This window comes from Phlebotomus papatasi, chromosome 3 (assembly GCF_024763615.1).
Source record: "Phlebotomus papatasi isolate M1 chromosome 3, Ppap_2.1, whole genome shotgun sequence".
Taxonomy (NCBI): Eukaryota; Metazoa; Arthropoda; class Insecta; order Diptera; family Psychodidae; genus Phlebotomus; species Phlebotomus papatasi.
Window position 1 is genome coordinate 75,429,246 of NC_077224.1, and position 27,724 is coordinate 75,456,969.

Here is a 27,724-nt window from a genome sequence, read left to right on the forward strand (position 1 = left end):
TTTTATCACAAGACTGTACTTCTATGTAAACTTAAATAATTGTAGTTTTCTTTTGATTTTAGTGAAGTGAAGAGCACCATAACAAAAAAAAATGCTAAACAGAAAACAATAAATCATCTTTTGTAGGATGAGATGGTAAAGAGTTCTTTGAATAAAATAATTGCACATTTTGGTATTCTCAGGGTTTTCTCTATGTCTTTGATTTTTTGATTTAGGATTCCGCAAGTGGAGCTGCTCGAGGGATAAGGCTCGATTTTGTCTGTTGAGCGGAAAAGTCATAATTTTTGTACTAAATCACTTTTTTTTTGTTACCGCACAGGGAATATTTGTACTCTTATCATTCTCACTTACCAGGGGAGTACCTCGAGCAGTAACCAGAAGATTTACTTTTTTTTTGCCAGGAGAAAAGCAGCCTTTGCACAATGTTACGTATACATTTTGCCCAGTTTATCGATGAGGACACTCCTTTCGAGTTTGACAAAAGGGGAACGAGTTCCGGATCGGTCAGACGATGATGATGTGGAGCTTGACGTGGAGGACGACGAGGTCGATGAGCTTCTACTGCTTGAGCTGGTTGAATTGCTAGAGCTACTTCCTTCGCTACTGGTACTACTTGTATCTGAATCTCTTGAGCAGGATTTCATCCTTCCGATAGTCTTTTTGTAGTAGGAGTCCGCATTGAGCAGCATTTCGTCAAAATTGAGTTTTTTATGACCTTTTCGGAGATCCTGCTCGGCTTTTCGCTTTGTAGACACATTGGGCTCTTGGCGTTTGAGATCTTTGGCAACACGATGAGATTCAGAAGAGCTTCTTCTCTTCTGATTAGTCAAGGGAGGACTTTCACTTTTGTTGTGTCTCTCCTTTGGTCTCCTATCCCTTCCATCTCCCTCGCTCGAGCTCTTCTTTGGACTGTAGTTATTGTTGAGGGAGTTTTTGTGGTCTTTTGGAATTTTCTTCGTTTGACCATCGCGTTTCGTCTCAATCTTCAGACGCTTCCTTTGCACGGGTTGATCAATGCCTAGAGACATTCGTTCCCGACGATGAATGTTCAGGAGAATTCGTGAGTAACGCTGATAGTAGAAGTACTTCCTAATCATCTTCTTCACCACATAGAGCCTTTCGTGTTGCGGTTTTTGGATGTACTTTGATCGCAGGTACTCACAGAGCTTCTCCTTGCGATCCCTGGCCACATCCACTGGTATTATCTCCTCGGACTGAATATGGTTGCTCTCACAGAGATCAAACAAGCGATAAGATTCGGTGTCAGAGAAGTAATTGGCATCCATGTCCAGGAGAGTCTGTTCAGTCTGCACAGGTTGAAGGAGAGTAACTGGGCTGACGGGTTGAGGCAGAAGTTCCTGACCTGCTGTGGAGATCATAAAATCAAAGCAAATATTTGTACCATCCGGAACCTCACTAAAGTCATCCAGATTGATGATAAAGTTATTCAGCTTGAGGACATCCTCACAGAGATCACTCAGTCTTGGGACTCGTGGAACTTCCTCCAGAGCAAAGAGGTTCCTGTGGCTGCAGATGAAAGATTCACAGATCTCCTTGAGGCTCAGTGGTTGCCTGATTGAGATGAATTGTCTCTCACAGAGCTCCTTTAAGCTCGGTACACGTCTGCAGTATCGTCTGGTGTAGCGATAAATCCGTTCCTTCTTCTTCACCTGCGGAATGACTTTTTTCCGTTTGCATGTCAAGTACTTCTCGTAGGATTTTCGGAAATCTTTGGAATTTATCACTGAAATGCATAGCTTCTGCAGGCTCTTGACCTTCTTGGGAGGCACAATTGGGTAACATTCAACACTATTAACACCCAGACTAGAAGATCGTCTCTTCTTCTTCCTCTTGGACTTCTTTGTGCTCTCAAGTGGTGTCTTCTCAGCCTCTCCATTTGCCACAATCACAGACTCTTTCCTCTCAGGCTGATTCACTGGCTGTGCAGGTTCCTTCACCTGCTCAGTATCCTTCTCATCGTACTCCACATTCATCTCAAAGTCACTCTTGAAGTAGTTTTCGTGATTTGACTCAATCTCTTCAATGAACTTGAGGGAACTCTCAACGCTAGCAGAAAAGTCCTTTCCATCTCCTTCTGGTTCTCCATTTGCAGCAAAGTGAACAATATTCTCAGGCAATTTATTCACAACGCTGAGGTGTTTGTATTTGTTGAGTTCAGATATGGGTACATCAATAGATTCCAGCACATACAATTTCTCCGAATTCACCAACAAGGAATTATCTTCCGATGACATCATCTTTGGTTTCTCAATGTCAATGATAATATCTGGGAGATTGATACTCTGATTTGTGGTGTTGTTGTCAATGGTGATGCCCACGTGGATTCGAGGATTACCTTCCGTGTCAAATTCCTTTGGTCTGCTCATATCGTAGATTGTATTCCCATAGCTACAATTTACACCGCTGCTATTCATTTCCGCCGAACGATTGTGTTCGTGACTCTGCTTGTTCTCCTCCTCCTCATCCTCATTCCACGATGACAGGAAGTCTCGCACATTAGTCTTTTTAAGCGGCACCTGCAAATGCCCAAAAATTGCACCATGAAACATTTAATAGTGTAGCAATTTATATTTATACACCAAAGTTCGATGCTTCTGTTTTCAGTTCATTGAACAAAAGCTCTGAGCTTCCTTAAGTGCTTCAAGGTTAACGACTCATTAATATTATTATTAGAAAAGGGGTGGCAAAGCGTCCCAGGCTTTGCAAAATGCTCGAACTCGTGACATAGATGCTATACCTCGAAAATACTTTGGCATCATTTACCGTTTACCCGTTACTCAACCGATTTGAATCGAATCATAAATCATTCAATAGATTCCACAAAATACTTTAAAGAGTAATAAAAATTATATTCGAACAAAAATTACTTATCGGTAAATAACCGGTTCATTATCGATTCAGAACTGATTGAAACCGGTTCAGTTATGTCGGAAATTCCAAGACCTTTCCAACGATCCCAAACATGACCCCATTCGCTTGATAAATGCGCTCTCTAGTGTCTTTTTAACTTTTGACCATGAAAAACCGTTATTAGGAATGATTCAACAGTATTTTCGTGTAAGGACGAAATATCCGCCTGGGTAATCTTTAAAACATATCCAGAAAATAAAAAAATCACACGACGCGTTTTCGAGAAATCCCAAAAAAAACATGGTTTTGGAAGGGAAGGGTAGGGATGGGGGAAAATGAGGGACATCTTAACGACCCTTGGGTCGACTTATGGGGGAGTCCCCCTTAGATCCCAAGACGCTATCTTTAACCGTTTGGCCTCTAGAGCTGATGACAGCCGGACGAACAAACAGTACAAACAGACGGACAAACAGCGTGACGCCAAATAACTCGAAACTTCAGATTTCCAAAATTCTACCAAAATACGACTCCTTGGGGGGTAAGGAAGGAGTCAAAATATATGTATATAACTTAAAATCCAGGGATTATAATATACTGCTCTCTCCGTGGAATTCGAGCAGTAATATTCTATATATAAGTTTATTTGAGCATTTCTCCATTTAGTATATAAAATCTGTTAGGATTTAAGTATTCCTTCATAGTTTTATAAGTGTATAAAGTAAGTTCTTAAAAAGTACTCATTAAGTCCTTAATTAAGGCATATACCAACCGAAAATAGTGACACACAGGGGCGTAGGAACGAATTTTGCTCACGGAGAGTGGGGGTGGCAATTTTTTTTTAGGTTTCAAATTTTTTCAGATATATTCATCCTGAATTCACAATGTTTTTAGCGGAGAGTTTAAATTAGGAGACCAAAAATTGTTCTTTTTTTTGGTTTTACGAGATTCTTTTAGACGAGAAGGACACGATCATGTCCTTATTATTTCGAAAAAAAAATACAAAATGGCTGTCTAAAGTACTTAACTAGAACGCCTCGTCGTGAATCTTGTGATTATTCGCTAATGTGATTCTTATGCAGAAAAATTAAAATAATTTTCAATTTTATTTCACATTTAAATTTAGAGAAACTAGAGAAAGTTTTGAAATCGGAACTTCTTTTCACGTGTTTAAAAAATTTTGATGTTCGCTCAAACACATGCAAATTTACTTGGCAGTCCTTGGGTTTTGTCTCTGTATTTTCGAAAACACTTCGAATTGGCTTCTATAATTTTTGTGGTAATATTCTTAGTTAGTTTATCTATCGATTTAGCCAATCAAAAATTAATTTTCTTGCCATTTTAATTCAGGCTCACATCCTCAAAATGGAGTTATAACAGGGTGGAGCATTCCCATACATTTTCCGTACAAAATTATGGTATATTTTCTCTTAAGGTTGTCTACACATTATTGGCAGTGATTTACATTTTTTTTGTTTAGGAAATTGACAGTTTTTCTTCCAAGACGAAATGTACAAAAAATCCTTTAAAAGAACAGTTTTCGACGAAAATTGCTCCTTACAAGTAGAAGAAAAAGAAAATAGAGGCAAATTTAAAAAAGTTTTTTTTTAATATATTATATTTTACAAAGGCGTTCTCGGATTCATAAATTTATTTATTTTTATTGATAAATTGCTTTGAAACTTGAAATGAATTGCTTTGATAACTTTAAAAATAGTATATTTTTAAAGATCACACACTTAATGAAGCCTTAATAAATTAATGAAGCTATAGTTTAAGAAAACATAGTCTTTTTTGCATTCCCTTAAGGGGTTACATGGGTCTCTCAGGTCAAAAAAAATTTTTTTTTATTTTTTTTATTCTATAGTATAACATTTGAAAAATATTTTCTGAAAATTTCAAGTCAATCGGAATAAAATTATCGGCGGTAGATCAGTTTTAGTTATGCATTCCACCCGCGCTCGTATATTGTTGTAAAAATTCAAACGCGTTTTTCTCAAAACACAAGTCAAAACAGCGTTTTATGACCAGCGCACAATAACTTTTGTTTGTAAACATGCTTTCAAAATTTCCCATGAGAATGAGCGAGATGACTAGATCTAGATCTCACTCACTCTCATTGAAATGTTAACAATATGTTTACTAAACAAAAATTATTGTGCGTTGGGCATTACAGTCCTGTAGTCAAGATTACTCAGAGTCTACTCAACCGATCTTTCTGAAATTTTACATACTTATTTTGAGAAGTATTATCTAGTGTCTGAATGAAGGATTTGCACTTCCTTTGATCAGAACCATTTTCACAAATATTATTTTTACAAATAGGGTAAAATTGACACTTTTTTACAAAAACTTTTGCCAAAAATCCAATTTTTTTTTTTCAAAAATCCTTCCTTCATCCACGGGTCCAACTAATCCTCTAACAGAGTATATTTGGTTTTTTTGATTTTAGATAAACCTACTGGGAGAAGTCCTGACTACCGCAAGGTCTGTTTTTTTTTGAGGAATGGTTCCGAAAATCAGCTACCAATGGTCGAATTTTCAAAATTTTCCTATTTTTTTAAAATTTTGTTCTAAAGTTACTCTTTCATATCCCAAAAGTTGGAATTTCCTAAATATTTTCTACACAATAAATTATTGTCAGAAAAAAGGCCTATGTTTTGACCTGAGAGACCAATGTAACCCCTTAAACGAGGACCTGCTTAATTTCCAATCTGTTAAGAATATTTTAGTAATTTGATGCATTATTCTGTTATTACCTATGAGTTGAAATGAATATCATATTCAATATTTGTATCAAAACTCCGCATATATACTTCAAACATTAGACCATGAATAACAAATAACCAGTACATTTATTAAAACTCTTTATTTTTCACGAAAATATGGCAATATTTTACCGTTTTGGTTTTACAGAAGAACAACAGACAATTTGCGTAAATTTTGAGATAGACGCATTGGCCTGCTCAAGGGGGGGGGGGGCAGTGGCAGGTTAGGGGGGCAATGCACTTCTGCCCCCCCCTTCCTAGTCGTTACGCCCCTAGTGACACCTAATGGAAAAGAGTGTAATACGACTAAAACATTGTAGGTAATTTACAATTTTATTTGGTAAGTTTAATTCAAAGATCTTTATTTGTCCCAAATTCTCTTAAAACCTTTTTTCGGTCCCTCAACTTGCTTTCCGGCAGGGTAAATTGCCAAAAAGTATTAATATTGCTCACATTTAAGGATAGAGAAATGTAATCTACATCTCCCAAACGTATATACGGGCTTCCGACCTAAGGTTTAGCTATATGGCTTAACTACTCTAATTTTTTTTTTATCAATTACGAGTTTTTGGAAAAATTTAACTTAGGATTGGATTATTAAGGACAAATGACCTATTAGGCTCTCAAAAAGCAATAAAATTGCTCGCAATTTAAAATTTTGAGACATTCGGGAACTGGGCTAAACCTCTAGTCTGAAGCCGGCCTTATAATTGAGGAATTTGACTGCATAGCCGTAAAGGAACCACTTAAAAAGCACTTACTCAAAGGTACTTAATTAGGTACTTAGCGAAAGTATTTTTCATGTCTTTAATACAAACTACTTAATAAAGTACTTTCACAAAGGCCTTAGTTAAGTACTTAGGGATTTTATTGTCGCTTCTGGCAGGGAAGCGCTTTTTTATTTCTTAGGAAAAAATATAGGAAAATTCACATTATTCAAAGGCAAGAACGTTCGAAGGCAGAGTACTTTCCCCTAATTGAATCAAGAACTTATAAAGTTCTTAATAAGAATTTTATAAGTGCTCAATATTTCTGACGTACATGGTAAAAGGCTTACCTGACAGGATGTTGCTGGATCTGCAACCTGTGCATGATGACCCAAATACTGGTAGTGAGACGCCTGGTAGTAATCTGACATCTGGGGTCTGCTGGTTTTCAGGATCTTCGAGCTGTTTATCTGCTCCTCCAGATCAATGTAGGACTTTTCGGTCTGCTGTTGCGTCTCGTAGTATCCACGATTTGGTTGCTGCGACGTAGTCTGGTTGACCGGATAGCTTCCTTGATATGCATTCGAATAGCACATTTCATTGGCATTCCTCGAGCCCTGATACACAATTTTGGATGTCTGATAGTTTGCAGGAATCACAGAATTCCTCATGGCCGGCTGCTGTATTTGATTGGTGGAGTGATGATGGTGATGATGATGGTAGTCTTCATACTGCGGAATGTACTTCGGAAGCGTGTTGTAGTTGACTTTAGCTCCGTAGGGGTCTTCAAAAATGCCATTTTCCACGTATACCTCCTTTTGGGGTACATGATGTGCGGCTGGACGATTGTACACCTGACTAGTCGGCTGCTGATACCCATTTCCCGGTCGCATGACATTGTAGTAAGGATGCGGAACTGGAGCTTCTCCTGTTTGCTGTATCATCGATCGCACGGCCCGTGGAGTAGATCCAACGACAACTGGATATTTTCCTATAAAAAAGAACCTTTGAAAATCTTGAACAGAGTTGATGTTTATTCCTGACTTACCATTACTCGCGGGTTTGTATGGATTGGCGGGATTGTAGTAATTGGATGGATATTTCTCAGTGCAGGCATATTCCTGAGACATGTAGGGATGATTTCCCGGACGCATGTACACCGCTGTTCGACTGTATGAATCGTCGAAGGGATGCCGAACCGGAACTACTCCGTATGCATGTCTCATGTCTTTGGCTGGAGGTGCTGGAGCCGTCTGACCAGGAGACGTCCATTGGTTTGGTGCAACTGGGGCTGCCGGTGGGTTTTTGTATCCTCCTGCTACTTGGTAGCCATTGTACTTAATGGTACCGCCATAGGCATTGGGAACATGGTTCTTGGGAGAGTCTGGATATTCACTGAGGACAATTGGACTGGATGATGAGGAGGAGGCATTGGCGTAATTGGGTGTTGTTGCTGCTGAATTGTGTTGATAGTTTTGGTAACCGCCGTAAGTGTTGTCGTATCCAGCTTGGACTTTGGGGTAGTAGTAGGTGGGACTCTGTTCTACGCCGCTTTTAGCGTACTGAACAGAAGAGTAATCCACGCCACATTGGGCTATTGGAACACTTGGACATTCACCACTGTTCACAGAATAATTGAGCAAACTCTCGCCGTTGGCACTGTAGGTATCAAGGACGTCGTGCTTTCGATGGAGTGGCGACGAGACACCATAGTGCATCTGCTGGACATTTTTCTGATGATACAGCTGCGTCGACTGGATCTGCTGGCTGGACTGTGATTGCTGTAGTGGCTGCTGGTAGGCCTGATGATGGTGATGCGGCACGGGATATACTGTGGCTTGTTGTTGCTGCTGATGAGGCAACTGCTGACCAATTTCACCCGTTGCACCGGAATATGTATTCACATCCGGATAATAGCCATGATGGTCCATTTTCTCCTTACACAGTCATCAGAAATTCATCTATTCTGCGTGCTATTACTCCTTAAAATTTGACCGTGAACGCAAAACATGTAACAAGAAAAGGCACATCGAAAAAAAGCACGTTAATTGTGAAAGTTATTGTCCACCTGATGATATTAACCTTGGTTGGATGGAGGGCGAAAAAAATTATATACTCTATTTTTTCATATACAAGGTGCACGCTTCTAAAAACGTGAACTTTTTTATCACTCAATCACATCAAGAACTAATGAAAAATTATGCCGTTTTTCCTCATTCCCCAACACTTTATTCCCATTTTTCATCTATCAACCCATAAAAGCAATATAAAATGTTCTATTGCAATACTATTCAACCAAGCTCCAACCACCCTTCCCACTCATTTGCCCAATATCACAAGAATAAACTGTGAGTAGCCAGAAGAGATGGCATCCAGAGAAAATTTCGTTTATAAACAAGTCAAATACGAAAGAATAAATGATGTAAATTACCTCAAGACGTGATGCGTTAATATAGTTTTTAACAAAAATTCATTTCGTCATTCTTCTACGAGTTCCACTCTCGCAGACATCGAAATACTTCATAGAATGTTCTATCGTCAAGAAATACAGTGTAGAACAGTTACAAGAAAAAGCAGTGACTAACTCCCCGTGAGGGCTTCTGTTCCTCAGGTCAGTGTTCTTTATCATTTACACCAATATGTCACCTAAACATAAAGAATTCCCACAATAGAGACAAAATCACTCTCTCGAACCAACGAAAATTAGTACTCAATCAAGTTATTGCGATAATAAAGAAAAACCGCTAAACCTATAGAATTCTCATTAGCATCTTCACCTCATGAGCGATGTGACATAAGGTTTCAGTCTTACCACCTTCGTCAATCATGCTAAATGTTTTCCCTCGGGTTTGAGTTGTGCATTCTCACTATGGTTTCCATATCGATGATTTTGTATTTTTTCTGTCTCTTTTATTTGTGCTTCTGCATACATTTTTTACAAAAGGGTTGATAATTAATATGATTTCTAATACAAAAGGAAAGATTACCCAGAAAAGCGAGAAAAGCTATGCAAGCCATTATGAGGAGACCTCGATCTCGGGGCAGAACTAGGACAAGGTGACTGAATAAAATTCAGGATTTTGCGTGGAAGCGCCTTGGGATCGAACCCGAACATCTTTCTGAAGTGGCGGAGGATCGACAGGCGTGGGCTGTTAAACTTGGATTAATGGGCCCGCGACTCCAATAGGGATAAGTGGTTGAAAATGAATAAATACAAAATGTTCAAAATTCATTGACAACTATTAGGGGAATGTGGGCATGATTCGCACAGAGTGAACTTTCAAACGATGCGAATTTTCTCTTTGTTGGCAAAGAACTGGTTTACCATTTCTCATCTCGTCTTATGAGGTTAATAATGAACTATCGTATGACTAAGACGTAACGACCTAGCTCTTTGCAAACAAAGAGAAAATTAGCATCGTTTGAAGGTTCACTCCGTGCGAACCATGCCTACATTCCCCTAGTATTTATAACAAAATCTGTCTGAAGCGTATGACCTGTTCGATTATTGTTAATCCAGTCGACGAGCAAACATATTGCCTAAACTATGATTTTATATAAAGTCTAGGGATACTTTGAATCACAAGAGCTATAATTGTAATAAGACCTGTGCTTAATTAATTTTAATAGTCAATTACAAATCTGGCAAAGAACAACGCATTTATGAAAGCGATATTTACAGACAGGTTTTATAATTTATTACTAAAATAAAAGAACAATAGTGCCTGATCGTCTGTTCGATGCCCAGCGAAATAAAATGTAGGAAATGAAATTCAAAAACTTTAAATTCCAGAATCAATACAGGTGTCCTAAACAAAATTCGAAACAATGACATTTACTTCATAGATTAAGTGCTCTGCAACATGCCCTAATTGCAAACCCTTAATGGTTTTATTAGGGAAAACTTACTTTAATAATATCTAGTAATTGTACTGTACAGAATATCAAAAAGTCACACAAAACATGATTTGGAAAAAGATCATTGAAGAAGGGATGGAAAAGCGTTCCAGTTTTGCGAAATGCTCGAACTCGTGCCTGATGCCCTACCTAGATACACTTATGACTTTTACCGAGAGACTGCTCAACGTAATTATTTGTAATACAAATAATATTTTGACATTTTGACTAAATACCAATCAGTAACAAAGCTAATCAGTAAGATCAACGATCAGTAAATAACTAAGTAAACCACTTCTCGGTTTAAGCCGAAAAAAGGATTAGTCGGAAACTGCTGGAAATGTAATCAGATCCTTTTTTTATTACAATACGAAAAACCATCTCTCGGCTTAATTCGTAAGAGTATCTAGGGCATTAGACACTACCTTAAAAGTACTTGCGCATCATTTACCGTTTACTGGTTCACAACCGATTTATTTAACGGGATAAATTACTCAAAAAAATCGCCCAAAATATCTTAGAAGTACTATAATTAAATTAATGATAAAAATTGATTTGGAACCGGTTCAGTTTTATCGGAAATTCCAAACCCTTTTCAAAGAACCCAAACATAACTAGGGGAACGTAGGTAGCCTTCGCACATTTTTTCGTGCTTCATATTCATGACTTTTTTCTGACTAAACTGCATGCTTAGTTCACTATCACAGAATTGTTGGTTTTTCCTGGACAGGAAAATGAAAAAAAAATATGACGATTTGTGCGATTCTTGCCCCCGGGGGCAGCGTTCACACGATGGGGGTTTGGATTCGTCATTGCTTTTTTTCTCGAAATAAATTTTATCTTATGTAAAAAAAAAAATTCCGATTGTTATGTACCCCCGTGAACCCGCTGAAACTATCACTGCACTAAAAGAAGATCTTCAAAACACCTTTTTACATTTTCTGGAGCACTGTTTTTTCTTCCAAATGAATATCGAAAAATCGACTATGAACATGTTCACACAGTTCACACTGTCAATAACCGTCGTTTCATGGAGATGGGAAGGAGACTATACGCCTGTCGAAGAGGATATGACAACGAATCTCTCACTGTAGCTTATGAGGCTTTAGTGAGGTTATGATTTTTAAGCTGGAGTTGTCTGATGGATGTGCGAATGCTCCCACATTCAGTGTTTGAAACCACACACAGTGTAGTACTTAAGAATTTTCCGCCCCGTAAAAATAATTTCCCTCCGATGCAAAAAATTATTACGTAAATATCATCTCAAGTATAGTCTTCATCCATTGTGTAAGTGATTTTTTTAAGAAATTAGTTTAAATATGAGAAATCAAATAAAATGTGCTCCATCAAAATTACTCATTTTTGGCCAATTTTTTATTTGTGATCCTAGCGTCTAGGATAGAAGGGCTTGGCTGCCTATTTTTACAATGAAGATAAGGTTCATAAATACTTAACTTATGGCTAAGAAATGCGGAACCAAATCTTTGGAAATAAAGATAAAATTCGCATCGTTCGAAAGCTCACACGTGCAAAGCCTGCCTAGATTCCCCTAGAGCTTTTTTAACCTTTAATTTTGAAAAACCAGTATTAGGAATGATTGAATGATATTTTTGTTTATGAACGAAAGATCCGGTTAGGCAATTCTTAAATATCCAAAAATGAAAAAAAAAATCGGGTGAGATTCCCAAAAAATTTGGTTTTGGGATATATGGTTGGAGTGAGAAGGAAATGAGGAGCATATTAACGATCTTTGGGTCGACTTATAGGTGAGAAAATCCATCGAAGGTTCCAAATCTCTATCCCTGCGTCTATCTCTATCTCTAATCGTTTGGACTGTACGCAACAACCGAACGGACAGACAAACAAACAGCGTGACATCATTTCTTTTATATTGTCTAAAACATAAATATATTTTCCAAGGGAGGAGGAAGTGGAAATTTCAAGGAGTGAAAAGACCGAAGGATTGTGTATACTGCTCTTTTTGTGAAGTTCGAGCAGTAAAAGAAATTCAAAAAATAGTATGTTAACAAAATTAATCTTTAAGTATAGTTCTTCCTATCGGTGGCAGTCAAAATCCCGAAAGCCATGTCCCGAATGTTTAAAATCGTGAAAGGGATAAAATTATATGGAGGAAAATGTTTAGAATAATTTCCCAAGACACAGAAGATTTCCCTTTGCATCCAGCAGTCGTGGGTGCAATCGTCAGAGTAGCTATAACACTTTTAAGAATTCGGGATTTTGTCTTTCGGGATTTTGGCTTTCGGGATTTTGGCTTTCGGGGTTTTGGCTTTCGGGATTTTGGCTTTCGGGGTTTTAGCTTTCGGGATTTTGACCGGGACCCTTCCTATAATAGAAAGAACTTCGAGCTTAGGATCAGTACAGGCAGTGAGAAATATGTAGTATATCGTTCATGTATTCAAAACCAAAAAAAGAAGAAGACAATTCTCTGCGTTTTGTAGGATCATATGGGAAACGTGGGAAACTGTCAATGGACATTGTTACTAACAAGAATCCATACGAATATTCTAAAACTATGAACGTTTCAGGAAGTTCATAAAGGCTATTTGTAAAGAAATTTGTTACGTTCTTATCGAATTTTGAAGTTTTCCATTTATCCCAGGTTCCGATATATTGCAGTTCCTTATTACTCCTAGATACCATAACGTTTAAAAATATTGATGTATAGTACATCCAGAAGAAAGAACACAAACTCTAAAATTTATATAGTTATATTGCTAAGAAAAATGTTACTTAAAATCCCCTCCAAAATACACATAAAAAATCGTGCGACATTTCGTTATTTTTCTGCATACAATTTTCTACTGACTGACTTTTCAATCCGCTACAATGTCAGTGATGAAGAAATGTTATGAATTAGCGTGTAATAAAAGAAAAGAATTCTTTGTCATCTTTCCATCTTGGGCAGATTCTTGCGGCTGGAGACAAATTTTCACACTCTGAATACCATTTAGGTGGTAGAGAAATACTCAAATATTTGAGCAATATTTTATGTAGAGAGGATTTATCACTGGTGGTTGTGATTGAAGGCAATGATTATTTATTACCACTATCAACTACTTTCTGATATTTTCTCATGTTCTCTGTGGCAATAATTTATCGCAAAAAAAAAGTCACGATAGAGGGAGACGACCAGAGAAAATCCAGACATTGGAAGGCTAGAACAAATAATGTTAATTATTATTTGAAGCGACACATTGCCCCATTCTATTGACAGTGTGATAAGATTTCTGGGTCTTTTGTCGCTCCAGTACCACGTGGAATTTCAATTGATGCTCAAAAATTCATCGTACAGTTTTCACTCTCTCTTCTGCAACTACGAACATAAATATTTCCGGTAAAAATTGCACAGTGAATTCCATACAATCTCAATTAGCAACGTCAACATTATATCCAGTTGCTCTGGATGCAGGTACATTATTAATATAATTTAATTATTTATAGCGATTAAAATTATGTCCACGTCCAAATGCCATTTCACTCATGTCATTTTTATTAATTTCAGCTATCACGAACATTGCGTGGAAGCGACATGTACAACAATTTTTTATATTTTTTTTTAAACTTACAATTGTCGGGGAAATTTCATTGAGAGCCACCAGTGTATACAAAAACGACAATCATTGTGGGAGGCTTTCAACTGGTAAATCACACCTTCACGAAATCAAGGCATTTAAATTCATGAATTATAAAAGATAAGAAAGGTCAAAAACATTCACAGTTACTTTGATAAAAAAAATTTTTGAATGCAGTGGCTCAGATAAAAATTTTAGTACAGAAAAATTTCATGAAACCAAAATTTACATCCTTTTCTTTCTCAAAACCTTGAAATAAGTCATTCCTTCAAACTCAAAAATGGATTGAACTAAATTCAATTTGGTATGATGTTCATATGAAGAAGAAGAGTGCAAAAGAATGAGATAGATATATACAAAACGCTTGAGAAAGAAAGGGAGATTAATTTTGATTTCATGAAATTTTTCTGAACAAAAAGTTGTGCCTGAACCATCTGTATTACTCTCCAAATTTAGAACAATTTAATTTTTTGATTAAAAACGTTACGAATCACTTCAAAGATTACATTGGCATCCCTATGACATCATAATGCATTCTTATCTTCACATAAAAGACACTATTTCTGAAAAAATAATTATTTGCGTACAATTTGCAAAGAAAGAAGCCTAAATGAAAATAATAAGTATTAGGGTGGCGGCATTATTGTGGCCTCTTTTTTACAAAAAAAAATTTCACAAAATAATTTCGAAAAACCTCAAAATTAAAAATATTTGATATTTTATAATAACATCACATTTTTTTTGGTTTCCGGAATTATTTTTTAACAAAAATTGCGATGAGGCCATAAGTATAGACAGGCCACAAGTAATACCGGAACCCAATAGTGAGTAGAACGATTTATGCTTTTTGGTTGAATAAATAATATATAATATATAATAATGGTAGTACAACGTTCCATAGAGGAACTAGGCCTTCACACAAGGGGAGTTCAGGACATCCATTATTTTTTTTTCTTATACAGGTATGGGGTTGTCAGTCCCATGCCCCGTGGAATCAAGTGCAGTGAAACTCACTGGATGCAATTCGAAGACCTTTAGGGTGGAATAACCGGCTATCGCCATGTTTAGGAAAAAATTAAATTCATTTAATCATAACTTTTGAATCCTTGTTACAAGATAAGTCAAATTTGACACAAAGTTACTTAGATGTATTGGTTCTAGATACGTGAAAACAATAATCCTAGAACATAACGCTGGACTACTTAAAAAACTGATTTTTATTAATAATGCAAAAATAACCATTTCGTCGCCACTTTTTACCACTTTTCGCCAGTTTTGTAAAATTTGTAACCACTTCTCGCCACCCACTTGAAAAGAACCACACTCGGTTATTTTAGGCAATGCTATGAAAAGAATACATTCACCATTTCTCTTTCCTTGTGATCACTTTATTATTACTCTCTTTAAATGATTTTTCTTCACTTTTATTTGAGAAATCAAATTATCGGGCTTTTGCAGAAAGTAAACAATGCAGATTTGACAACTGAGAATGTACGAAGTGAAGTTAGCGTCGCCTATTGAAAAGATATGGCGACAGGTGGTAAAATCAATTCCAGAATATTACCACTTCTCGTCATGTCTCATTTTTATACAAAAATAATATAAAATGAAATATTAATTGACTAAATACAAATTTTATGTATTCCACAAGTGCAATTAAATATTCAATAGACAAATTATTTACCCAAATAGGTATTTTTGGCCTGATGAAAATTTGACGACACTTAGTACATTTGGTAAGAGATGTTGGATTCGATGCACTTGCTTAAAATATTGCTCTAAAAAGTGATCAAAATCGTGAATCCAAAACGAATAATTATTATTTTTCGATTCTATGCGTAGAAGCAGAAACAATACAAAAAAATTGCGACTCATTTATTTTATAAATTGCGAAAAATACCGATTTCAATGTAAGTGGCGAGAAGTGGGGCACTGGCGAGAACTGGTGATTCCACCCTAATGCCAGAAAAATTCCTGGTGACCTAAAGGTGATTCGAACCCGGGACACTTGTATCATAGAGCGAATACTCTACCACTTGACCCATTGAGTGCCCCATTGAGTGAATAAAGGTTTTACACATTTATTCCTTTACCATAATACTATAACACATTTCATTGTTTAATTCTTTCCCGATTTCCTTTCTGGAAATTGTGAAATTTAGTGTTTTCTAATTCGTCTCAACTTATAGAATTCTATAAAGACGATATAAAATCAAGCATATTTAAAGTTTGCTTGTATAACTTATGAGGCGGTCACCGTGGTTCTAATTAGTGCTCTGCCTCTAAAATACAGCAAACGCCTTAATTCGAATCGAGACGTTTCTGTCGCAAAAATTATAGTAAAAATTTCCACTATATATGCTTATGAAATTTTCCATTTTTTCCATAAAAAAAATAAAAATTTTACGATATGCCTTAATTAAGTACCAATGCTTTTCAACTTTGCTCAATGCTTGAATTTGTGGCTTTAATGCCAGAGTTTGCAACATACAAATATTTTAAATGAAAAAAGTTGTTTTTCGGTTTAAGCTTACGAAGAATGAATTGTTCTTATAAGTTTGATTTTTCGACATTAGTTAAGAATGTTTTAGTTTTATTGGTTGACAACTTTTGAAATTAATTCATAAATGGCTTCAAAACATGTTTAAATTTCGGATAGTACTCAATAATTGGTTTACAACTGATTAAAACTGGTTTCAGCAAGGGTTTAAGACTCGAGAACCTTTCCAATGAACATTACACGGGCTTCAAATTTAAGGTTTCGCCATAGATTATTAAGAAAATTTGCACTTAGAATTGGGTAGTAAGGGTAAATGATCCATTAGATTTCGAAAAATCATTAAAATTGGTTTTTATTGAGGATTTTGAGACATTCGGAAACTGTGCCAAACCTTCAGTTTAAAACCTGTACTGCCTAATACAATTTTTTTAAAAAATTTACTCTCCAGGATTTTTCATCCGTAAATCTTGAAAACCTGGCATAAGTAACTCCAGTTTATTAACATAAAGTCATCCCAACAGTTTTGTTCGAAATTTGCAACGAAAACGATGTATCACTTTATATCAAAAAAATATGGTTTTGACTATTTAAGGACGAGAAAGTCAAAAATAGGGGTTAGAAAATGAATTCTTATGTTTGTTAAAGGAATAATAACTTAAACAAGGAACAAGGCCTTCTCGCAAGGAGATTTCTAGACATGCATTATTATTTTTTCTTGTACGGGATGAGGTGGTCAGTCCTATGCCCGTGAAATCAAGTGCAGTGAAGCTCACTGGATGCAACTCGAAGACCTTTAACGCCAGAAAAATTTCTAGTGACCTAAAGGGGATTCGAACCTGGGACACTTGCATCATAGAGCGAGTGCTTTACCACTTGACCTATTAAGTGCCTTATGTCACTTGAGATAGCCATTTTGCATTGGTCTAATTTCATTTTTTGATGACCAATGAGCCAATCGTCCTTAAACGGTTTAAGGTACTGCTGAAAGAAAAACTATAGTCGTGTTTGTAGTTGGCTGTGAAAAAAAATCATTTTTTTCGTATACGAAGCTGAGCCTAGTAGTAAATTACATTAAATCCACAATTATTTTGTCTTACAGTTCAATTTCCATAAGAAATAAACGAAAAAAATACGTTTTCAATGTAGCCCCACCTTCCCGTTGACAAATTCCAAGCGTCCCTTGAAGGTCCGAAGTCTCTCTGTCTAACCGTTTGGTCTCTAGACGGGCAAACGGATAAATAAAGAGCGTGATTATTTGGTAATCGTAAAATTCGTTAAAATAGGTTAAAAACGGTTTCCAAGGGGAAATTTCAAGGTATCAAGGAATTATAATTGCCGTCCCTGTGAAGTTCGAGCAATGGAATCAACAACTGAATCAACAATCGGATTTAAACCCAATCAAACTGCTTGAAAGCGGTTTGGAATTGTTTGGGGAATCAAAGACCTTTCAAATCAATCGAAGCATGTTCCAATTATGGTTAAAAGATATTCTCTCTAGGGCTATTTAACCTTTAACCTTGAGAAACGGTTAAAAAGAATAATTTAAGTCCTACGATGTTACTCGATAAAATGCCCAAATGGAAAATTTGCAAAACATATTCAGACATGAAAAATAATTCCACGACGTACTTTCGAGAAATGTCAAATGAAAACTTTACACAAAAGTTTCATGCACTGTGCCTTTTATCAATAGTATTTTCAGCAATTAAAAGTTTATAAGTTAGATTCTGCGAATTTTCAGAGCAAAAGTTTTAGACAATTCCTTTGTCTATCTTTTTTTTTGGTGAACTGATAAGAGGTGGCACGTTTTTGGCCTTTTCTGTGGTCTTCCTCAACAATTGCACGTCTCCAGGTGCAAAAGCCCCTAACTGATAAGGCCGGAAAGTGGCATATAGAGAAAAAGAGACGGAACTCAAGCAACTGCGCGCACAAAATCGATCGACAATTGGATAATTGAACTTAGGGGCCACTCTGAATAATTGTCTACTCTGCACAATGAATGGAGTGGGGCATTGAACATAAATATGCGTACTGTATATATGAGTTTATATAAAAATATTTTGTGGGTCACAATGTAGATCGTCTTGTCAGTCATTCAGTGGGTTTAGCTGTCTGTGTCTCAAATGGAACAATATTGTAATGCCTCACGTACTATTTCAACATATTCAGCAGTGAAATAAGGTGGATATGCGCCCTGAGACAGAAGCAAATGCCGAAAGAGCAAAGTAACTTCTACTAAATTGATACTTCCTCGACCACTTAACCAAGACTTGTTTTAATTGATACATTTTGTTGTTTGATTGCTTAAAATTGGTGCGGTCAAGAGGAAAATAAACAACAGACTGAATTACATTTCAAATGGATTTTCCCACGACTTTCCTTCGAAGATATCAAACACTTTCAGTGGCATTTTATTTCTTTTTCTTTAAATTTAATATTTATGATATCGATAAAAGTTTGACGCTTATTATTTCAATCCTATGCTATTTGTATTTCGAACGATTTTATTGTTCAAATCCTGAGAAAGAAAGCAATGTTAAACTTCACCATTTATATTTTCTAAGAGAGTCAAATTGTATCACAGTCTCTTTAAAAAAGACGAATATTGAGAAAATCACTCAATAATATCCTTCTATTTATTTGTCTACGCATAACAAAATTTATAGTGGACAAACGGTAAGTAATACCTGCGAGAAACCTTTTGTTATCAATAAGATAAGTGTATGAAATTTTAGATATATTGCATATAGAGAAGTTCGGGGCAGAATTAGTCAGGGGTAGAGTTACACAGTAAAAAAATTACACTATTATAGTGTGTAATCTTTCACACCACTATTATAGTGTTAAATTTGGAAAAAGTGTTTAATTTAAAATTGTTTAATTTAAAGTTGTTGAATTTCAAAATGCTGAATTTGGAATTGTTGAATTTGAAAATTGTTGAATTTCTATGTGTAAACTTAAAAATTGTTGAATTCTGTTATTGTTGAATTTTCATTTCATTTCAAAGATTTTGATTTTTTGCCTTTTTAGACATTTCTAATGCTTTTTTCCTGTACTCGGGATCCCCCCTAATGCGAAATTATTACATATGATGCTCTGATCTTCACGATACACTTATTATGCTTATAAATATTTGATGTTCTATATGACTTTTGCCCAATGAAAAGCATCTCGACTGAAGTATAAGTCCTAAATGGAAATTCAACAATTTTTACACAACTTTTGTTTAAAAACTCAAAATCTTTTGTCTCAAAATTCGACAACTTTTGTTAAAAAATTCAACAACTTTGATTGAAATACATAAGGCTTCACACTATAATAGTGTGAAAAATTATGATAAAACTATAATAGTGCTAATTTTTAGATTTTTTCAACATTTTTATACTACGAAACATTTTTAAAAAAATATGACTATAATATGTTACCCAAATCGCTATTAATTAATTTATCCAATTTCACACTATTATAATGTTAAAATTTTACACATTTATAAATTAAACAACATTGTTGAAAATTTTTGAACCGTAATAGTGGGAATTTTCAATCACGTGACAATAAATTACCAAAATATTGTGTATTTTTTTAACATTTTTAAATTAATCAAGTAAAATGGTAGATTTTGCACTATTATAGTAGTAAAATTTTACACATTTTTTTACTGTGTAGATAGTGGAGTGTTATAGTTTTTCTTAGAAAGGATATTGAGCAAACTCCAGTGGATTCCCATTAATGCTTATATACGGTAACATTGAAAATTAGAGAAATTGGAAAATAGAAATATTCAGAATCACAAAACAGAAGTATCGATTTCGATTTTGATTATTCCCTTGGGTATAAATGTAAATTTTTTAATAAAAACTGAAAGTTCCGTAGACACCGCTGATTTTGCACCCCTGTTTTTTAGTAAGCTTTTCTTTAATTCTAGAACGTAAAAATGCTCTTTAGAACAACTTTAAGTTCCCTTTTATAGTCTTTGTACCATTCTTAAGCAGTAGAATTTAAGAAAAGTTTACGATGAGCAGGGTTGCAAAATTACTCGCATCTACGATTTTTGTTACTTCTTTTAAGTGTGTTGTTAGGAACCTTTAAGAGGTGTTTATTACATTTTTTCTCTTTCGAATATTGTTATAAAATCAATAAATATTATATGAAGATATTGCACTTTGTGCTATATCAGGCACACAAATTTCTAGAAGACTTTTGTCTTCTTATTTATAATTAATCTTATTTATAATTCCGTTTGCTTATGAATAGAATTCTGGAGATAGAATAGCTGTTAGCATTAAGAGAAAAATTATATTAACCACAAACTTTTACCGTCACCATTTAAAACTAAACTCGCAACAATAAAAATTGTCTGTTACGTTTGTTGAAGCATTCTGATTAAAAAAAAAACAAGACAAATTCTATAAGTCGAAATTGGTCGAAATTGTGAGAAACGGTGGAAACAATATTATTAGGTAAAAGTAACGTTTTCTTTAAATAATATTTTTAAATTAGTAAGAAACTGTGTTCGACTTTCGGTTCTCGGGTGACACGTCATAAATTGTCCTTAGCATCAATAGCTCAAAATTCCTCTCAACTTCCTACTTATTTTTAATATTATTGAAAATTATTTAACTATATTTATTTATGTTTTGAAATGAGTTTCTGTAAATGTTTTCATTAAATAGATAAGTCTGAATCATTTTAATCATATGAAGAATAAAGAATATCATAAAATTCAGAGTGAAAAAATCTAAACGTTCGGTTATTATTTAATGTCTAGAGTGTAATTAACTAAAGAGGACTATAGGGGAAAGTGGGGCACCTTTGAAAGTGGGGTACCTCTCAAATTGGGATTTTCATCTTCTTTTATATAAAATTGAGCCTTATCGTGATATAATTTAGGTGCACAAACAGATTGAGAAGCTAAATTACATTATGATATGTCTCAGTTCCACAAGAGAAAATCCCAATTTCACAGGTGTTTCCCTAACAATATTCACAATAAAAAAATCACAAAAAGAATAATATAACTATACGGTCGGTAAAGAAAAACAATTTTAATTACTTAAACAAACAACGATTAAAAAAATTGAAATATGGTACCACAAACAGACAAATTTTGTTCACTATTTTTACAACGATTTTTTTTTGAGATGTAATCATTCAAGAGAACACCAACCAGACATTCTGGGAAATGTTTTACAAAAACTAGGTACAAAACTCAAGCATATCGTCACTTCCCAATATTTTCCTGGGGGAGATCATGTTACTCCAGCAGGGGATTTCCCCAAGAATTGCCCCCGACAAGCACACCCTGACTCCAACTCTTTAACCACAACACGAATAGAATTTTCAATCAATGGATCGATCAAATGTTCAAAAAGTGAAATGTACAGTGAAGAAAATAAAGTAGTAAAGAGGCAAAACTTTGCAGTGTGCGAACATTGAGATACAATGAGATGTGATGTACTTTTAATTTTTAACTAGCCTAAACTTGATTTAAAGATAGAAGCACAAAGTGTTATTTAAAAAAAAATGATCTTGTTTTTATGGATTATACACCCAAAAAAGCAAAGTAGTGATGAATTAGAAAAATATTTTTTATAAATTTATTAAAATAAAAGAAATCAATTTATTTAAATATTTGTGCTTTTACAATCAAGTTGGGAGTAAGTAACAACCAAGAATCAACCATAATATTAGACAAACATGATGGCCTATGGACATCTACGTGATATTAATATTTTATTTTTTATTTGAGTTTAGAGCAGTAAATGAATAAAAGGGGCAAAAAGTGAATTGTGTTTTTCTTCTATGGATTTTACCTCGGAGTAACATATTATGCTCCCCGCTATATGATACATACCTTTCAAAACATGAGAAGGAAGTGCTTCACTGAGAGAAAATTATGGTATCCTTTTGAATAATTTATATCGCCGGCAATTAAATAATTGCTCTTAACGAAATTACTTTTAATCTTCGACACAATTTAATTTAGAATCCATTAGGGATTTAATACACTTTAAGTATTCAAAGCACCCAAGGGGATTTTAAATTAAACGGTCTTATGGTTTTTAAAATATTTGAAAAATATTGAAAAGGAAAATGCTTGAATTAAAAAAGAGGTCACGAAATGTGGGCAGTGGGCACCCAATGGGTCAAGTGGTAGAATATTCGCTATTGATGTGAATGTCCCGAGTTCGAATTCCCTTATAAATTTGACCAATTTTGAAAATACTGATTTTAATAAAAATGACTTGTGTCTAGTAAGAAAATTCTGTAACACTCTGGCAAGGCCATTTGACAAATTTCATTCGAATCACATGACCAAGAGCCCTTTTTCGATAAAATGATTCTGTAATTGTAACATTGTCATGTGACAATGTCATAAAAATTACAAAATTCCCCTCCATTAGGGGAATTCTGTAACAGTATGACAATGTCATATGACGAATTTAAAAGTTTTTATGTGATAAATTCGCAAAAATAATCAAAACCAAAAAAAAAAAATCTTAAGTTTTTACCTAAAATTGATTTCAAAAAATCATAAAATTTTTAGTTTATGTTGTGATTAACAATTTTGTAGTTTTTCGAAATCTGTTTTAGGTAAAAACTTATGATTTTTGCAAGCTGTCCATTAGGGCGTTTCAACTAGGAAAAAAATTTTTGGCACTATTCTCAGGGTGCTGTATTTGATTAGACAAGAAAGTTTTTCTTCTACGACCATATGATCAGACGCTTTTTAGAAGTGGCTGAACGACCCTCTCTGTAGAACAAATTTCTGATTTTACCGGATTTTACACTACAGAGAGGGTCGTTTAGCCACCTCTAAACAGCGTCTGATCATATGGTCGTAGAAGAAAAACTTTCTTGTCTCATCAAATACAGCACCGTGAGAAAAGTGCCAAAAAATTTTTTTCATAGTTGAAACGCCCTACTGTCCATAAGTGTATAACGTCCATAAGTGATGACTCCACCCTAGTTTGTTTTCCTACAACTACGGAAAGTCAAGCAAAAGCGTTAAATTAAGTACATATTAAGTGCTTAATAAGTACTCAATGTATTAGTCAGTCTGTATATATCAGAAATCGACTAGTCACAATTTAAAACCGTTTTTTTATTTTTTATTTTTTCAAAAAAGTTATGGAATCAGAAGTGTCGTAGCAAAAAGTTATTAGCTTAAATAGAAAATGAAACCAAACTAAACGGTATTCCAAACAGAAAATTTTGGCACTGCGGGTTATCGCCCGGCTGAGCCAAGATGAATAAAAACAAATAACAAAGTAATAAAGTGGGCCAGATGGCCACATCGGGCTAGTGATGACGTAGACACTTTTTGGAGGTTATGTTAAAAATCATCTGTTCGTGACTCGCGCCAAAACTCTCATGCGAATACATTTCTATAAAATGTTGGGAATATATCAAAATTATTAGTTTAATTGTTAACAGTTATGACTATTCTAATCAATTAAACTAATATTTGATGTTATTTCTGTTTTTCTCATACTTTTTTGCTACAAAATTCCACTGGATAAAAATTATTTCCACAAAACCCGGCAGACCATACACGATATAAGCAAATCACAAATTTGTCAGAACATTCAGTAATAATATATGTTCTTTGGAAAACTCAGAATAAATAAAATAGCACAGAATTCAAAGCATATAAATCACGTAGAATACCAAATTTATATAAAATGCCGAAATCAGACATTCTAAACAAAAAGCAAACATTAATTTCGTAAGACTTCTGCAACAGTTCTAAGAACTCATAAATCCATTTCCCCATTAAGATTTCCTCATTTTTTATTTTGTATTAAACTAAGAAAAAACAAGAAAAATCTTAAAATGAGTTTTCATTTATTTTATTAAGAAAAGCTATTTTATTAAGTTTTTTTTCCAACACTTTAGCGAGAATTCGATCACACATATCAATATACTTTCCTCTAAAATTGATATCTTTACGTATGTATCAGGTATGTATGAGTTTTTTTAAACAATTTTATTTAACTGTCAAGAGCAATTCAGAAAAGAAATTTAAGGTGACATTTGAATTCTCAACTTATGGTTCTTTCAGTACTACTTTACGACAAAGGTTTAACAAAAAAATTGTTGAAAACCCATTTTATCGATATAGAAACTATAAAATGCGACGTAAAAAGAGAATTGTGGCGCTCCACAACTCCATAGGGGGAAACTGGGGCACCACTAAACACGGGGTAGCACCAAACACTAATTTTCATATCTAAACTACTTGGACTATCTCGACCAATTCTTCAGTGGACAAGCATCCCTATAATGCCTATAAATTCCCATAGGCCTTGTGCTCAGAAGTAGAATATCTGATTAAAAAATCGCAGTGTTTGGTGGTACCCCGTGTTTGGTGGTGCCCCAGTTTCCCCTATATTGGATTGGCCAGTACCGCTAGCCTTCACTAGAACGCTGTGATTTTTTTTCGATGTGGTCTATAATTTTTCAAAAATCTTAACAAAATTGAAAATTGACTAAGATGTTGTTGATGAGAAATTATTGATGTTTAATGGCATAATATGGACGATATTTTATCCTAGGCAGTTTTAATATCATACCATTTAATTATATGTGGTCATATTAGTAAAAAAGTGTTTTTTTTAGATCAAAATTTATCATACTATACTTATTTGAAGTTTATTAGCAGAAGAACAATAAACTTATTTTTATTTATAAAGAAAATTAATTAATCTTTGCAAAATTATTCGACTCTTATGACCAGCGCACAATAACTTTTGTTTGTAAACATGTTTTCAAAATTTCCTGTGAGAATGATGACCAGCGCACAATAACTTTTGTTCGTAAACATGTTTTGAAAATTTACCATGAGAATGAGCGAGATGACTAGATCTAGATCTCACTCACTCTCTTAGAAATGTCAAAAACATGTTTATTAAACAAAAGTTATTGTGCGTTTGGCATGAGCGAGATGACTAGATCTAGATCTCATTCACTCTCATTGAAATGTCAAAAACATGTTTACAAAACAAAAGTTATTGTGCGTTGGACATTATTTTCTATTACAAATGTTTGACAAATCTGATTTGTCAACACTGCACTGTACCAGTTGGGTAAAAGTATCTACGTCACTGGCAGTTCGATTTGGCCCACCTTATACTTGAAACGTCTTGCGGCTGAACCCTACTGATCATTTTCGGACTCAGGAATATCCAAAACATTTATGCTGTAAATATCATACCAATAAGAGATGGTTGAATAAATATATGAGTGTAATATTTTGCGAAATATTCGAATTCATGAGGACAATGCCATAGGTCTGCTAGTGAACACTGTTAAAGCGACGGTAGAACTTTAATGCTGTGACACCTCTTTTGATGAAATCACCTCATTAGACTTTGGGCTTTTGACCAAACTCGACAAATCTTCTTATTTATTTTTTCTTAAAGCAATTTAAGAAGATCCTTTAATACTTTGCAAAATACGAGTATTGTTCCACAGTGTTTTGCATGATTGTTAGTTGATATGTAGCGTATTTAACGCCACCCTGAGAATTTTCCCCACATGGTAACATAAAGTTGAAGAGCAGAAAAAAAAGAAAACTAACAGAGATTGCAATTAAAACATTTTTAGTGTGTGACATTGGTTGAAAAATTTATGAAACACTTGTTTGCTATTATAACCAATGATAACGCACATTAGTGGAGATTTTTTTTCCCGGTGCGTTCTGAAACAACCCAGAGTATTATGGGAGTGTGGAAAAACCACAAAAGCCACTTTTTGGTATCATTTCTCACTTTTCACTTTTCAGTTCACTGTTCGTCTCGAGGCACCACATACCAAAGTGTTCAGGGCAGTTTGGGGAGGCACTTTACACTGGGTTGACCCATTAATCAGAAATACATAATTAATAATAGTAATTGCTCTGTGGCCGGAAATCACAAGAGACCGTCCAAATGTAAAACGCAGGCCTTTAAAACTCTCTCTCTCATTCTCTCTCGCTTCTTGGCCAGTCTATATTTTGCCCAGATTGAGAGAGATCTTACATGATTTGAAGCCCAAAACGCGCGCTCAGAGATCAAAGATGTTTTTGGCGGGAGATTTTTCAACGTACCAAATGGTATGGTTTTGGGGGTAGAAAATTGGGCAAGAGATTGCTCAAACTGATGGCAAAAAGGGTGAGAAATGGAAGAATTTCTATGGCAACGGAAACATATCGCAATTGTTGTGTCACATACTTCATTTGGTCTGAGCATAAAAATTGTGTGTTAGAACTGTGGGAGACAGCAATAGGGGGTGAAAGTCACAAGAACTACCATCAACCCTAACAATCAACCCAATACAATATACTCTATCGATTATTTTGCATACGTCGTGATGAATTTTTCCACAGTTTCTGGCCACTTTTCCCCCCTAACCCAGCAGATATTCTATTCCAGTAAACATATGCCACAGAATCAACTGCACATTAATCACCAATAGCATAAGATTTTTACCATAGTATGATATGCAAATAATTGAGGATGATTTACCAGATATTTTTCAGCAACTCCACTGAACTTTCACGCACTTTTTCACTACGAATTTAACAAGAAAACTCAAGACGAAACGTCAACACGTCTGAAAATAAATCGCCATATTGTCACTCTCCATCATCTGACAATTTGTCCCCTCGGGCTGTCACTTTATCAGTGAAATTCAGTGGCGTCCGTTAATTTAATTCCTATTTAAATTACTGCAAATAGAAGAAGAATTTTATCATATAGAGACATTTACATAACCATTTTAGCAAATATTGACACTCCGATGACACAATATCAATAAATTAAAACATATTTTATGGTATATTATACCCATTATAAATTTGCTTTATCATGTGATAACCAATGAGTCTCAACTAAAATTTCCTGCCTCGATGTGTTGTCTATCGGGTACGCGCACCGGGTTCATGGAGTATATTTACTTCGAAAATTCATCGATGTTCTACAATGCCTCACATAATGTTTGGAACAACTTTAAATGGTTCCCTAAATACGTGAAAAAATTAGAGATGTGATAAGTACTCTATTAAGTAAGATTGATCTCTCCTATTTTAATTCTCACAAAATTTCATGATCGGGCTGAAACTTACACAAAATATTTTTCGCAACTTCTTGATCACGATCATCTTCTTTGCGTTTCACTTTCAATCTAAGTTAAGCACAAAATGATGAGAAATAGAGACTTAGATGACAAGAGCAGTCCTATGGATTGCATTGATCTCACGATCAGTCTCCAGGATCGCTCTGATCGCGTGATTAGTCTCCAAGATCACACTGATCGGCATTAGTGAACCATGAGAGGCAGACGCGCTGTCTGCTCCCTGCCATACACTCTATTTTTTGCAATATGGAACCGCTATTTTTTTGTTTTTTT

General features: G+C 34.9%; 1 protein-coding gene and 1 long non-coding RNA gene across 4 annotated transcripts; one reads left to right on the forward strand and one right to left on the reverse strand.

Annotated features, from left to right (window-relative positions):
- On the reverse strand, positions 1-26,970 carry LOC129805793 (uncharacterized). Of its 3 annotated transcripts, none has more exons than XR_008752122.1 (5): positions 26,842-26,970; positions 7,392-8,325; positions 6,694-7,334; positions 352-2,537; positions 1-259 (listed from the first exon to the last, which is right to left on the reverse strand). XR_008752122.1 is itself a non-coding variant. In XM_055853946.1 (4 exons), exons 2-4 carry the CDS (start codon positions 8,272-8,274, stop codon positions 426-428), a joined length of 3,636 nt encoding a protein of 1,211 aa, XP_055709921.1. In that variant the 5' UTR covers positions 8,275-8,325; positions 26,842-26,955; the 3' UTR covers positions 1-425. The 3 variants fall into 3 exon arrangements, 1 of the variants encoding a protein (XP_055709921.1); XR_008752123.1 differs by having other exon boundaries at positions 7,392-8,316; positions 26,842-26,961; XM_055853946.1 differs by having other exon boundaries at positions 1-2,537; positions 26,842-26,955.
- LOC129805794 (uncharacterized) lies at positions 13,490-14,615 on the forward strand. Its single transcript, XR_008752124.1, has 2 exons — positions 13,490-13,670; positions 13,764-14,615. It is a non-coding gene; the product is annotated as an uncharacterized LOC129805794 (long non-coding RNA).
- Positions 26,971-27,724: the final 754 nt, after the last annotated feature.